Source organism: Halichoerus grypus, chromosome 1 (genome assembly GCF_964656455.1).
Source record: "Halichoerus grypus chromosome 1, mHalGry1.hap1.1, whole genome shotgun sequence".
Lineage (NCBI taxonomy): Eukaryota > Metazoa > Chordata > Mammalia > Carnivora > Phocidae > Halichoerus > Halichoerus grypus.
Window position 1 is genome coordinate 85,142,983 of NC_135712.1, and position 16,369 is coordinate 85,159,351.

The 16,369-nt window shown below is 41.6% G+C and overlaps 1 protein-coding gene across 2 annotated transcripts in view; it reads right to left on the reverse strand.

Annotated features, from left to right (window-relative positions):
* The window catches only part of USP13 (ubiquitin specific peptidase 13), a 128,674-nt gene that overhangs the window by 25,392 nt on the left and 86,913 nt on the right, over positions 1–16,369 (reverse strand). For both annotated transcript variants that reach the window (XM_036115935.2, XM_036115933.2), the window contains exons 17-19: positions 13,405–13,548; positions 9,973–10,139; positions 8,230–8,383 (exon numbers count right to left, since the gene is read on the reverse strand). In XM_036115935.2, coding sequence (XP_035971828.1) covers positions 8,230–8,383; positions 9,973–10,139; positions 13,405–13,548 — 465 coding nt within the window. The remainder of the gene's footprint in view (positions 1–8,229; positions 8,384–9,972; positions 10,140–13,404; positions 13,549–16,369) is intronic.

Below are 16,369 nucleotides of genomic sequence, written 5' to 3' on the forward strand. Positions count from 1 at the left end.
CTGCAAAAAGTGCACAGAATACACAAACACCAAAAGACTCCTTGAAATGACCACCAAGACCCCAGGAGCTCCACAGCTTCTGGTGAGAAACCCAAACTGAGTTTTCCAACTGAATCTTCCTAACTTCAATAATTTGTTCCATTACCCACCTCTAACTCCCTCTGTACAACAGAGGGAAATTATCATTCCCCATTTACTAACATTTAACTCACAAACACCTTAAATCTGCAAACAATCTCTACCCAGAACAGCTTGATTTCCCTCGTCCCTGCTCTGAGAAAAGACCAGTGGCAGGTAGGGGGAGAGAACTGGATGGATTTGGATTTGGAGCTTTTAGAAAACTTCAGAATCCCAAAAAAGAGCAAAAGGAGCATTTGGGTAAATCAATAACAGCTAAGGCAGCTGACAACAAGGACAGAATCTTTAAGGATTGACAAATTGCCTCCCCCACCCCACACAGCTCAAAATTGCCAAAGCCCCTTGACTTCTCTTTATTATACCCCCTAAAACTCCAAATATCAAACAATTCCTTCCAAGCTTCATAGTTCTCAGTCATTCATACTTAGTATAAATTCGTTTATTTCAGAGTGGCTTCCTCTTCACTTCCAATAAGGCCATTGAAAAAACAAAAAGCCCACAGGAATTACAAACAGATGCGGAAGTGGGCTAAGCACTGGAGCCCAGCCGCATTAAGCAGGTTGCTTTCAAGCAAACCACTGGTGTTTAGCTCCCGTGGGGCTGCACCCTCCTGCTCTGTGGATCCTATTCCTATTCGGGCTGCATTCTTCAGGGAGCCCGGCCATTATGTAAACGAAATGTCTCCCTGTTCTCCTCGCTGGAAAATCTTAGCTGCCCTAGAAGCTGTAGGAACCATTACAGTGATGCGGCTGAAGAAGCCAGAGCAGATTTTGAGTAATCGCAGCCTAATCACATCTTAATTACATTGGCAATCAGTGAGTTCTTAAAAAAAAAAAAAAGAAAGAAAAAGAAAAATTAAACGCTCATTAAGTGCAACATAGAAACAGAAATAATTTTGCAAATGGCAGAAGCCCAGATAGGTCAGACTGAAGACCTGATTTTCTACTTTTTACAATTTTTAAAAACTCAACAGAAAGTTAGGTGAAAGCCCCAAAATGTGCAGAATGTGATGATAAAGAGAGCCTTCCGAAAAATAGACTCCCGCCTCCCTTCCGATTTAGAAGATCTGGGACAAGATGAAGGAGGAAGTGCACAGGCTTCAGAATCACACAGACCTGAATTCCCAGCTGGTTCTTCCACTACCCAGGCCCCTAACGCGTTGGGTCCCCATCTCCTCATGTGAACACCTCACCGCAGGAGTGAAGGAAAGCTGTCTCGGAAGTGCCTAGTGCCTAGCAGGCATTCAATGAAGGACGGCCACTATCTGACCCAGGGTTATTAGCACTAGTTCTTCTGAGCAAACTAGACAACATTAAAATAAGAGAGTTTCATGCAATGACATTATTTCCTCATTCAAAAAAATGCAAGAGTGATTTTTAGTTAACATATTCCCTAAAGGAAGAATTTGATACAAGTGCTTCTTTAATCCCTGTCCTTATAGAGTCACATTTTCTCCAATTCAAACTCCTACCTTGTCATTATGTTCAGTGTTAACATGGTATAGTGATGTCCCAGCAGCTTACTGTCCTTCTTTAGGCAACAGTAACCTCATCTGGCTTTTAGGGCTGTGATTCTCAAATTTACACTGAATCAGAACCACCTGGAGGGCCTGCTGACCTCCAGATCACTGGGCCCACCCCCAAAGGCCTAGAGTGAGGCCCAACAATTTGCATTTCTCACCAGTTCACTGGTGACGCTGTTCACAGGGGATGCTGATTCTCCTGATCCAGGACTACATTTGAACAAGCGTCTGAAGGGACCACACTTCCCTTCTCGGCTTACAAGCCAGGAAGGAAGATGTCTCCACCCTCAGGCTCCGTGAGTAGGGCCAGTGACTGGGGGAGGGCTGGGCAGCCCGAGTCTCAGATTGCCAGGACCTTGGCTAAGAACTCCAGGACAATACTCGGCTGGATTTTAAGCTGGAGAGATACATTGTAGGAGGCACCAGCAGCCACCTTGTGGCCATTAGGGAGAGCCTATCAGAGACCCCCACCAACCCAGAGGAGGTACAGCCAGGGGGAGCAACCAGATAAAAGGGTTTCAGTCCCAGAATCAAGGGCATGCCTCGAGTCAGGTCTCCCCGGGGCTGTCCAGCTCTTGTGATACAATACTTCCCTTTTCGCTTGGGTAAGTGTGGCTCGGCTCTCCCACCCTGCCCCGCCCCTTACAGCAGAACCCTGAAAACCGAGGTTGCTGGTTTTACTTGCTTTGACTGTGTCTGTTTTGGCTCTCCATTTTGCTCCTAAAAAACAATTACCGAAACTGTTAAATTGTCTTCATACCCCCAAGTCAAATGTCTCCATCAACTCACCAACCCAAAAAAGAGGTCAAAAGCAATGTTTTGGGAATGTAAACAACCTACCTACACAGAATACACATCTCCTAGGAGTGAACCTATGAATTTAATGTAATTCTACTCAAATCCCTATAGGACGGCCAATTACAAGATCAGGAACTTTCCAAAATTCAGCAGTAACAATTTAGAAAATATAATGGGAAAAATTTTTATTCATAAGTAACACAGAAAATGTAAATCTGAGAAGAAACTAAACCAGAAATACACAGGATGTTTATGAAGAAAACCATACAGCTTTGCAGGGGCGGGAGAAGGGAGAGATGAATTTTAAAAAATGGATAGCATGTTTCTGACCAGAAAAACTCAATATTGTAGACCTACCAGGTATTCCCAAGCTAATATGCAATATATGAAACTCTCATACAAATCAATAAAAAACAGATGGAAACCTCAATAAAAATGGGAAAATGGACCAAACAAAATGAGAAAGTGATTAACACAAGAAGAAAAACAACCAGCCAATAAATATATGAAAGATAAGGAGAGTGCTCAGCCTGACCACACTGGTGGAGGGATGGGAGAGCAGGAGAGCCACCAAACTGCCTTTGGGGGGGAGGGCAATGTAATAACACGCATTAATTCCTCAAAAATAGAAAATTTTGAAAAAAAAGAAGATAGTAAGAAGGGAAAAATGAAGTGGGGGGAAATCGGAGGGGGAGACGAACCATGAGAGACTATGGACTCTGAGAAATAAACTGAGGGTTTTAGAGGGGTGGGGGGTGGGGGGATGGGTTAGCCCAGTGATGGGTATTAAAGAGGGCACGTACTGCATGGAGCACTGGGTGTTATATGCAAACAGTGAATCATGGATCACTACATCAAAAACTAATGATGTACGACAGATGAATGGATAAAGAAGATGTGGAATATTATGCAGCCATCAAAAAGAATGAAATCTTGCCATTTGCAACGACGTGGATGGAACCGGAGGCTATTATGCTGAGCGAAATAAGTCAATCAGAGAAAGACATGTATCATATGACCTCACTGATATGAGGAATTCTTAATCTCAGGAAACAAACTGAGGGTTGCTGGAGTGGTGGGGGGTGGGAGGGATGGGGTGGCTGGGTGATGGACATTGGGGAGGGTATGTGCTATGTTGAGTGCTGTGAATTGTGTAAGACTGTTGAATCACAGACCTGTACCTCTGAAACAAATAATACATTATGTGTTAAAAAAAAAGAAGAAGATAGTAGGAAGGGAAAAATGAAGGGGGGTGGGAATCAGAGGGGGAGACAAACCATGAGAGACTATGGGCTCTGAGAAACAAACTGAGGGTTCTAGAGGGGAGGGGAGTGGGAGGATGGGTTAGCCTGGTGATGGGTATTAAAGAGGGCACGTTCTGCATGGAGCACTGGGTGTTATGCACAAACAATGAATCATGGAACACTACATCAAAAGCTAATGATGTAATGTATGGTGATTAACATAACAATAAAAAATTTTAAAAAATAATAATAATTGCTGTGGGGCACCTGGGTGGCTCAGTCGGTTAAGCGTCTGCCTTCAGCTCAGGTCATGATCTCAGGGTCCTGGGATGGAGCCCCACATCGGGCTCCCTGCTCAGTGGGGAGTCTGCTTCTCCCTCTCCCTCTCCATCTGCCCCTCCCCCTGCTTGTGCTCTCTCTCCTCTCTCTCAAATAAATAAAATCTTTAAAATAATAATAATAATAATAATAATAATAATTGCTGTCATCTTCTGAATGTAAAAATAGCCCCATTATCTGAAACTCTTTCTGTAATCGTCTTTTATTAAAAAAAATTAGTTGGCCTAAAATCAGGTATATAAATTATGGTACCGCTATACAATGGGATATTATTAATATACATTCAGTGATCTATTTTTTTTTTTAATTTTTTTTATTAATATACATTCAGTGATCTAGACATACATATATGTGTATCCACAGTTAGGGGGAAGCAGGTTATAAAATAGCATTTATAAAATACCATGTATAGGGGCGCCTGGGTGGCTCAGTCGGTTAAGCGGCCAACTCTTGGTTTTGGCTCAGGTCATGATCTCAGAGTCATGAGATCAAGCCCGGTCTCCAGCTCCTTACTCAGCATGGAGTCTGCTTGAGCTTCTTTCTCCCTCTCCCTCTACCCTTCTTGCTTGTGCTCTCTCTCTCTCTCTCTCTCAAATAAATAAATAAAATCTTAAAAAAATAGCATGTATAGAATAGAATGTTTTATTTTTATAAAAATTCATATTTACATTCATTTTATATTTGCATAGAAAGGCCTAAAGAATATACACAAGACATTAACAGTGGCTATGACTGGGAATTACATGGAAGTAATTTTTATTTTCTTCTTCTCATATATCTGCATTTTCTCAAGTTGTTACAATTATTAAATACCCTTTTAATTATAAGAAAAATAACATAAACGTTAATTTAAAAAAAAAAGAAGTGACTGACATACGAGTTCAGGTGCTAATGCAGCAAAGTACAAGAAATCACCTTTTTCCTTTCCTGTTACTTATGCAATGTAATGCAAAATAGTGCACTCCCAATTCCTCCATCTGGCACTTCTGGAGTCAGCCCAAAACCATCCCTGTGACCACTACCTCCTGATCTTCATCTATTCTTTATTCAATCATTCATTTTCTGATCACCTCTGGTGGACAAGGCACAGTGCTGGAAAGACTACTTTAAAAACATCCATTCCTCTTAAAAATTAGACACAAAATGCATTTGGTGAGTTAGGGTGGGTTATGCTCTTTTGGTTTTTGATAATTAAAATTTTCACCTACCACTGCTCTTAGCTTCAGTATATCCTATACTTGATGTCTTACAGCGCATCTCTGTCTCCTTCTCCACCCTCACCCTAAATGTGGAGGCAGTGAAGAATGAGACCGCCGAGTTTGGCCCATAGTGCCTTTAAATTAAAGGGTGCTTGAAAGCATCATTGTGACATCCCATTCAAGGATGCAACTCAAAAACCAGCAGGGCCAGGAGTACCGGAAGATCACTCTGAGTTCAGTAAGCCCAAGGGGATGATGTGGCTACTCCATATCATTAATGACTATCTTCAAGAGAGTGGCTGGTCCCTCCAAGCTCCACCAGAAAACAGGAAAACCTAATGATCAGACTCACCCTCTTTCTACAACCATAGCTCTTGGCAGCTTTACAATGGCCCCATCGTGTGGTTTATTCCTTCTGCGAGGAGGACTCCCCATCCCCAAAGAAAAGTCCATTACAGAAAATCAAGGAAGCAGTGAACCAAGACATGCAACACATAATAAATCCTGCTCATGAATTATTCAATAACATCCATTACAGCTTTTAATATTTTAGGCAAGTCACTGATTTCCAAAAAGTAATACAAGACCATTTAGATGAATATGGAAGCTGGGAGAGCTATATCTCATCTTTTTTTACCCAGTCAGGATTATGATAGTTTCAGTGAAGAAATTCCTGTTTTATATAAAAGAAGAAAGTTTCCCTCCCACCCTCTGTCTCTAGAGGTAGATCAATACATACATTTTAGATCTGGTAAGACTGATAATGAGTAGACCATTAATGAGAGCTACAGCTATATGATTACTGGAACAAATGCTGCTAATGTAAAAAAAAAAAAAAAAATTTTTTTGAGAGAGCACAAGGGGGAGGGGTAGAGGGAGATGGAGAGAATCTCAAGCAGGGTCCATGCCCAGCACAGAGCCTGACATGGGGCTCGATCTCCTGACCCTCAGATCATTACCTGAGCTGAAATCAAGAGTCAGATGCCCAACCAACTGAGCCACCCAGGCACCCCTGCAAATGTAAATTTAATTAAATCCAGTTATTTTTTACTTGGTACTTTCTATGTGTTAGACACCATGAGCCTTATAATAGTAAAATAGTATCTGCCTTTCGCAAGTTCCCAAATAGGAAACACAAATATTTACATAAATAATTTTATTGCAGGGCGCCTGGGTGGCTCAGTCGTCAAGCTTCTGCCTTCGGCTCAGGTCATGATCCCAGGGTCCCGGGATCGAGCCCCGCATCGGGCTCCCTGCTCAGCGGGAAGCCTGCTTCTCCCTCTCCCTCTCCCCCTGCTTGTGTTCCCTCTCTCGCTGTCTCTCTCTCTGTGTCAAATAAATAAATAAAATCTTTTAAAAATAAACATAAATAAATAATTTTATTGCAAGATGAATTGGATACTTCTTTAAGATTTATTTATTTATTTGAGAGAGAAAGAACATGAGCAGGGAAGGGGCAGACGGAGAGAGCAAATCTCAGGCAGACTCCCTGCTGAGTGGGAGCTCAATGCAGGTCTCAATCTCATGACCCTGAGATCATGACCTGACTGAAATCAAGAGTTGGACACTTAACCAACTGAGCCACCCAGGCACCCCTGAATTTGATACTTCTAATAACAGAAGAATAAACACTATGTCTTAGGGGCTTCAGGCACAAGCTCTGGAGGCAGACTACCCAGGTTGGAATTCTGATTCTACCCATCACTAGCTAGCTATGTAACCTTAACAAACTTAACCTTCTCTTCTACCTCAGTCTCTTCACCTATAAAATGGGGATAATAATGATATCTACACCTCATAGGATTATTGTGAGGATTAAATGTGGCACAGATGGAAGTATTGTTAATGTTGGTATAATTATCACTAGCATGAGATACGGAGCACTCGTTCTGAAGGCCCTGGGAGAGCAATCCGTGGAATGGAATCTGTGGCCAAGTTGTGAATAATGGTAAGGATTTTCATGTGCAGTGATGAGAGAGAAAGGGCATTTCACAATCAAAGATTAACCTGAGCACAGGCCTAGAAGTAGGAAGAAGGGGGTTAATGCCCCGACGAGACTGGTGGTGTGGCTACGGTCCCAGGCGTCTGAACTGGGGTGGGGAGGGCCAGAAGAAATAACACTGAAAGACGAGTCACGTTGGCATCTGCCTGGAGGAGGTGACGAATACCAGGCTAACAAGCTGAAACACTTTCTGGAGGCAGTGACAGCCCAAGAAGCAGGGCATCACAATGGGGAAGAACATGGGGTTCTGGATTTGAATTTTGGCTCCAACTCGTAAGAGCTGTGTGACCTTGGGCAAGGTACCTAATCTTTCTGTGCCTCTGTTTTCTCACATGGACAAGAGATGTGTTAAAGACTAAATGAGAGTTCGTATGCAAAGTTCTTAGAACCAGTGCCTGGTGCACAGTGACACATACGTGTTTGCTGATAAAAGGTAGAGAGCTATGCTACTCTTGATCTTGGGGTTGTGAGTTCGAGCCCCATATTGGGTGTAGAGATTACTAAAAAAAATAAACTTAAAAAAAAAAGGTAGATGACTGGCTGTTGGCGCCTCTTCCTGCCATCTTGATTGGCCCTTCAGAGAATTATCAGCAGCTGGTACGATCAATGACAGGGTCAAGGATATAAGGCTGTTTTTCAGCCGTTCAAAAAAAAAAAAAAAATACTACCATGAAAGTAAATGTTCTCTTTCAGACAAAAACTTCTATGGTCCGTGAAAAAAAAAGTATCTCAAAGGAATGGCAAAGTGACAGCAGGACTAGAAGTAAGCACACACACACTTCTAGGCAACATGACTCTGAGTTTGTCCCAGACTTCTTCAGATCACCATGGCCATGCAAAGTAGACAAATGCACCATTTACAAGAAGGTGGGATCTGTGCTAACTTTTGGATGATAGCAAAGGTTTTAAGATGAGTGGTGGGAAGGAAGGGCATGGGCCAAATGTATGGTCACAAATGCTCAGACAATCCCTAAGGAAAGAACTTACTTCCAGATCCATCCTTGACTCTAGGTCCTTCAGGCTTGGCCTCAGAAATAATGTTGGCATTGGCGTTATTCTCCATCTCGATCACAAAGTCACTGTCCTCCTCAAACTCAGGGTGACTAAAGATCCAATCCAGTGCTCTTTCCAGGTTATTATTCTAATAAAATAAAACATTTTTACAATGTATGCAGTCCCAGGGCCTCATTATATCCTGACCACTTGAACCAGAGTGTCAAGCAGATAAGACAGGCGGCCTGAATTCATTAGTCCTAAGTGCCTCTGAGTGCGAAGCTCTGACCCTGCATATGAAATACACATTCAGCTGGCATTCTCCGAGTCTCCCAACTGAGGTCTGTAATTGGATTTACTGAAAACAGTTCTGAGCAGCAGACCAGCGTTCCAAAGTCCGTATCCGTCTGAGCTCAGCGTTTCTGCAGGCTGATGCTAATGATGGGGTACGGAACACCAAAGAGTCTGCCATTTGTTTAATACAGCCCTTTCTCGGCCATACTAGCTGCACATGCCACATTCCCTATCACCTGTGTTTTCTGCGGAGAACTATGCCGGGCAGAGGGGGGGCCAACAAGAGAGTCGTGTTAGTGCCTCCTCTCCCTAAACATTAGCAGAATTCTTGAATTGCAGTAGAGACAAGATTAACGCCTTGATTGATGATGACAATACTGGTTAGTTAGGTACATTGTTTTAAACTTAACTCTGCAGTTCAAACCAATTGACTAAAAACATTGCCATCTTCCTCTGTGATATCACGGGCAGGTTAAAAAATCTGCTTAGACATCAACAGAATCGCCAATGAAAAGTCAGTCAAGAAAAATAAGTGGGGCAAAGCAAGTACGCTGAATGAAACTAAGTCTGCTTGAGATAGTTCAAGCACATTAAAGGGAAACGGATTGTTCCAGCCACACTCCTGGAGTCAGCTGAGAGCTACTACGCCCTCAACAATGGACCCTCACAGGCAACCGGTCAGGAATTAGTAAGGACATCCTCAGGACATTAGGTAAGCAGGAATTAGTAGCAGACATCCACTCAAAAACACATACGGTGTGGCAAGGAAGGATGGGTTTAAAAAAAAACAAAACAAGAACTTCCCTTCAATATTAAACAAACATCTGCACTGAAAGAGGAAGACTTCTATCTACCCTCTAGTTTCATGGTCCCTTCTCTCCTGATAACATCAGGAAGTACATGAATACCAGAAGAATCTTCTCCCTCCACAGCCACAAAAGTGGAGAATTCCCAGAGCCGTTCAGTCTTCTCTATGAGGACTTCTGAGAGACATTTCTCCAAGGTCTTGGTATCAGAAAAGCAAAATTTGTCCTAAAGAACTGCCTTATTGAACATGGAGTCTCATGCATCCCTCTCCACTCCAAGGCCACAAGGAAGCTCCAAGTCAAATCTTGGAGCCCTGCTAATGATAAACACTCAGATGATAGGGAGTTTCTTTTGGTTTTGGTCTTTCGGTTTCTTTCATCTTGCCCCAGCTGAATTATCTCCCTAGGTTTTTTTTTACTCCCTATTCTTAAACTGTATAATTTCCCCCAATCATTTATTTTAGCTGTACATAGAATATATGCAAATAAATCTCTGTGGGCCATGGTGGGGTACAGAGTGAACAAACATGATTCAAAATGATCAAAGGACACTGGAAAATCTCCACTGCTACTGACAGAAATACACACCGACTCCAGGAAGAGGAGGGTATTCTCACACACAGTCTCATGTGCTCACCGTGGCTCGTAGCGCCTGAACAGCCTGATTTCGATGGAATCCCATGGAGGTAATGATAGCTACAATTTCCTCTGGAGGTTGGTTATCCAATCCAGTAGCACCAAAAACAGAGGCTCCAGCAGAAGCTGCTCCTCCATAACCAGGCATGGTCAGTGGTTCAGCAAAATCTGGGGAAGAGAATCACACTCAGACCTTTTACTTTTTTTAGTCTTGAAATAAACAACACCATGGAGTTAAAAGGAAAAACACCTACAAAGTTATAATAATGAAGGCAGGTGGTACTGACATAAGGATAAACCTATAGATCATCTGAATGGAATTCAGAAAGTCCAAAAATAAACCCGCATATTTATGGTCAACTGAGTTTTGACAAGGGTACCGAGGCCATTCCAATGGGTTCGGGGCAGTCTTCTCAACAGATGGTGCTGGAACAAGTACATGCCCACATGCAAGAGAATGAAGCTGGACGCCCACCTCAGGCCATATTCAAAAATTAACTCAAAACGGCTCCCTGACCTCAATGCGAGAGACCTTGGGTTAGGCAATGTTTCTCAGATATGACACCAACAGCACAAGTGACAAAAGAAAAACAGATAAATTTGACTTCATCAAAATTAAAAGCTTTTGTGCTTCAAAAAATGCCATCAAGAAAGTGAAAACACTCACAGAATGAGAGAACATAATTTGCATATCATGTATCTGGTAAGGTGCTTGTATTCAGAATATGAAAAGAACACTCAACAATAAAAAGACAAATAACTTCCTTAAAAACGGGCAACAGATTTGAACAGACATTTCTCCAAAGATATATAAATTACCCGCAAGCACAGGGAAAGATGCTCTACACATCATTAGTCGTCAGGGAAATGCAAATGAAAACCACCATGAGCTACCACTTTCCCATCCACTGGAATGGCTATAATAAAAACAATAACAACAAAGGTTGGTGAGGATGTGGAGAAACTGGAACCCTCACACATTGTGGCAGAATGTAAAAAAGTGATTGCACTTTGTAGATAATGCACTTTTTACAAATAGAAGCCTAGTGGCCACTCTTTGTCAAGCAAGCCTATTGGTGCCATTTTTCCAACAACGTTTGCTAACTGCATGACTCTGTGTCACATTGTGGTAATTCTCACAGTTATTTCAAACTTTTTCATTATTAGTATATTATGTGATCTGTGATCTGTGATCTTTGATGTTACTATGGTAATTGTTTTGGGGCACCACAAACTACACCCATATAAGACAGCAAACTTAATCCACTGACCAGCCATTTCCCTGTCTCCCTCTTCTTGGGCTTCCCTATTCCCTGAGACACAATATTGAAATTAGGCCAATTAATAACCATATGATGGCCTCTAAATGTTCAAGCAAAAGGAAGAGTCACACATCTCTCACTTTAACTCAAATGCTAAAATGATTAATCTTAGAGAGGAGGGCATATTGAAAACTGAGATAAGCCAAAAGCTAGACCACTTACACCAAACAGCCAAATTGTAAAGGCAAAGGAAAAATTCTTGAAGGAAATTAAAAGTGCTCCTCCAGTGAACTCACCAATGATAAGAAAGCACAGCAGCTTCATTGCTGATATGGAGAAAGTTTTAGTGGTTTAGACAGAAGATCAAACCAGTCACAACATTTTCTTGAAACCAAAATCTAGTCTAGAGCAAAGCCCTCCCTCTCTTCAATCTACAAAGGCTAGGAAGGCTCACAAGGTTGAAGGAAAGAAGTTGTCTCCATAACATAAATGTACAAGGTGAAGCAGCAAGTTACCCAGAAGACCTAGCTAAGGTAAATAAAGACAGTGGCTACACCGAACAACAGATCTTCAATGCAGACAAAATAGCCTTCTATTGGAAGAAGATGCCATGTAGGGCTTTCATAGCTAGAGAGGAGAAGTCAATGCCTAGCTTCGAAGCGTAAAAGGACAGTCGGACTCTCTTGTTAGGGGACAGTGCAGCTGGTGACTAAGTTGAAGCCAATGTTCAGTGGCCATTCCAAAAATCCTTGGGCCCTTAAGAATTATGCTAAATCCACTCTGCCTCTGCTCTAGAAATGGAACAACAAAGCCTGGATGACAGCACATCTGTTTATAACACAGTTTACTGAATATCTTCAGCCACTATCGAGACCTACTGATTAGAAAAAAAAATTCCTTTCAAAATATGACTGCTCACTGACAATGCACCTGGTGACCCAAGACCTCTGATGCAGATGAATGGTGAGATTGATGTTGCTTTCATGACTGCTACCACAACATCCATTCTGTAGCCCATGGATCAAGGAGTGATCTCAACTTTCAAGTCTTACTATTTAAGAAATACATTTTGTAAGGTTGTAGCTGCCACAGATTCCTCTGATGGATCTGGCAGAGTAAACTGAAAGCCTTCTGGAAAGAATTCGCCATTCTAGATGCCATTAAGAACATTTTGTGATGCATAGGAAAGAGCTCAAAATATCAATATTATCAGCAGTTTGGAAGAAGATTCCACCCTTCATGGGTGACTTAGAGGGGTTCAAGACTTCAGTGGAGGAAGTCAATGCAGCTGTGGTGGAAACAGCAAGAGAACTGGAATTAGAAGTGGAGCCTGAAGGAGGGACTGAGTTGTTGCAATCTCCAGATAAAACTTTAACAGATGAGCAGTTGCTTCTTATGGCTAAGCAAAGAAAGTGGTTTCTTGAAATAGAATCTACTCCTGGTGAAGATGCTATGAAGATTGTTGAAATGACAACAAAAGACCTAAAATATGACATAAACTTAATTGATAAAACAGCAGCAGGGTTTGAGGGGACTGACTCCAATTTTCAAAGAAGTTCTACTGTGAGAGAAATTCCATCAAATAACATCGCATGCTATAGAGCAGCCATTTGTGAAAGGAAGAGTCAATCGATGTGCAAAAACAAAGTATTTTTCAATTAAGGTATGTACATTTTTGACACAATGCTATTGTACACTTAATAGACTACAGTATGGTGTAAACATCACTTTTCTATGCACTGGAAACCAAAACATTCATTGGACTCACTTTATCGTGATACTCACTCTACTGTGGTGGTCTGGGACTGAGCTAGCAACATCTCTGACATATGCCTGTATATCCCACTTCTTTCCAGTGGTCTTTGTGCCACTAAATTATATACTTTAAAAGGGTGAATTATATCTCAAGAAAGCTATTATTTAAAAAAAAAAGAGTAAAGATGAACATTGTGACTTTGTGCCACAAGCAAAGTGATCCCACCCCATTGCAGCAGAGAAAAAGTGAGCTGAAAGTGTAAATTATGAGGGCCAAAAAAAAGCAAGCTAAGAAGCTAAATTATGAGTTAAATGTCATTTTCTGGGACCCATTCAGAGGACATCGAAGGACCAAGGCTTAGCATCACTTAGGATCACATCAGACTCCAAAGCTATCCCCTCTTCCGACCACTCACCTGGCTCTTCCATGTGAACAATGATCCAGTTGAAGGCCACTTCAGCTCCCATATTTCCAGTAAAGTACACAGCCTTCCGACATGCTTCTAGAGGGAAACCCATCTCAGCCAGCTGCATCACTGATGACTCATCAATGTCTGAGGCTACGGAGCACAACAGAATACTCTGGTGTAAAAACATGAACCCTCGTAAAACGTAAACTCTCTTTCTCCTCATCCTAGCTTCTCCTCATCCACTAGCCACATGCTATCCAAAGAAAGTGCTATTTCTGGGGGGTGTATAAATGGTGGTTTAACTTTGTTTTGTTTGAATTCATCCAAATATTAAGCTATTTGAGCTTAAATACCTTTGACCTAAATTGTAACCACAGTAATTACCTGGACAATCCAAGCACTGAAAAACAATTCCTTAATTTTATATGGGGAGATTGAGTGTATTCCCAGAACCATTCCAGCCTCTCAGATCCTTCTCAAGACCTCTCCTACAGCGGCCTCTCCTATCACTGAAATCTGAAGAGAAAAGCATTATCCACAAGCGCAAAGTCTACTCCTTAAATCTCGCAGGAAGTTATGCCAGGCCTTTAGGTGTATCAGCAAAGGAAGTAATCAGCTCTGGGAAATGGAGAACCCAAATGTTAGGTACAGAAGGACAGAATATGTTCTGTAATGGTATACATTTAAGATATTAAAAGAGATAGCTTTATAAACCTAATGTGGGCCTAGACATAGAGGGTTTTGTTTTGTTTTCTTTTCTTTTCATGATGATATGTAGATATTGGTGGAGATGTATGTGTCTGTGTGTATGTGTATGTATACGTGGATGCATATAAGCACATGTATGTATGTATACATAATGTACAAAATATACATAAAAACCTATAGGCATGTGTGTATATACACGTATGTGTGTGTACATACATATACACGTTTTATAATACACATGTATATGTGTGTATATATACATACACCTGTTATGTTTTATGTATACACATTTGTACATGAATATACATATGTGTACTTGTATGTATACACATACATGTATATATACCTGCATTGTGCTCTCAAATTATCCAACAACTGGAGGGGAACAGGAGCACAAAAGATACCCACTTTTTTCCCCACATCCTGAGGTCTCTAATCTACTGAAAATTCTGCCAAAGACGGCAATTAGTAGAACTGAATAGTAGCAGTAGAACTGAGGATTAGAGATATCTGTTCTATAAAAACTACATTGAAAATGTGTTTATCAGGGCGCCTGGGTGGCTTAGTCAGTTAAGCGTCTGACTCCTGATTTCAGCTCAGGTCATGATCTCAGGGTCATGAGATCAAGCCCCGCCCTGGGCTCCATGCTGGGCATGGAGCCTGCTTAAGATTCTCTCTCTCCCTGGCGCCTGGGTGGCTCAGTTGGTTAAGCGACTGCCTTCGGCTCAGGTCATGATCCTGGAGTCCCTGGATCGAGTCCCTCATCGGGCTCCCTGCTCTGCAGGGAGTCTGCTTCTCCCTCTGACCCTACCCCCTCTCATGTGCTCTCTCTCATTCTCTCTCTCAAATAAATAAATAAAATCTTTAAAAAAAAAAAAAAAAAAAAGATTCTCTCTCTCCCTCTCCCTCTGCCCCTCCTCTCACCAACCCCACCCCCTCCCCCAGCCAGCACTCTCTCTTTCTAAAAAGAAAAAGAAAATGTGTTCATCAAACTTCTCTCTTACAAGGAAGATACAGAGAACATCCTTTCAAGACCAAATTTTAAGAAAGCAATGAGTTAGAACAGCAGTGATTCCCAAGTTGTGTTCTATGATAGCCTGATGTTCTAAGAGAAATGTCATTATTGAACCACAAAACAAGGGGTTTCCATGGCCAAAGAAGCTTTAAAATCCACATTCTCTATTCTCCCCTTAGAAATTCACAATGTGCATTAGCATAGTGAAGACTCAAAAATCCGGTCATAAAGACTCCTACAGTTAAGGAAGCTAGGAAACTCTTTCTACAGAACACCTTTCAACATCTTGTAAGACTCTCATGTTCCCTACAATGCAATTTAAGAAGTGCAGGTCAATAAATGGTTATGTGTGTCTCTAATAACATATTAGATTGAAAACATATAATTCCATTTTTGAGAAAAATAAAGTGAGCCAGGCACAGGCAAAGGCCAGTGGAAAGACATACGCCAAGTGTTAACAATGGTTATAGATGACTGATGAAACCATGAATGACTCTTACTGCTAACCCATAGTTTGTAAGTATCTTTTTACTCTCATAATAAGAAAATAATTAAAGTTGTTCTTTAAAAATCTGAGAAAGGTAGGATGCAAATGTTAAACAATCCCAGATAATTCTATTTTCTCCTGTTGAGTACAGGTAGTTGCTGATGAGACAGCAGGCTTAGATCTGGGAGGAAATCAATGGCCAAACCATGAACCCTGGAAACCGGCTGAGTGCTCCTGGCAGAGACAGAATCCTCCAGCACAGTCCGTGCTAACCACCCATCACCTCCCCCAGAGCAATCTGCAGGCCAGCTCTCTGCACAATCAGGAGCAGCAAGCAAACCTCTCACATTCCAGAAAAGGTCAAGCAGCATAAAAAGCACACTTGACTCCCAGCCCAGGTTCTGGTCCCAGCTCTTGGGTCTCTGAAGTTTCCTGAGTCTCAGTTTTATACTCTGTAAAAGGTTACCTACCCTGCCCTTCTTACTGTGATAATCAAATGAGAATCTGGATTTTATATGAACAGTAAAGTTATATACTATTGAAAGAATTTATGAAATAATAAACGCAGTATGACTCATGGTAACCATTCCAAAGTATTAACAACCACTGTTATTATTACAATTAGATTATTCACAGAGGCAATGATTTTCCCAAGACCCTCGCTGACCCTAAAAGCTTCTAGCAATGAACAAATCATAATCGACCAAGGAAAGGAAATGTGGAGGTCTAAGCCACATGATCAATCATTTGCAATGTAAAAC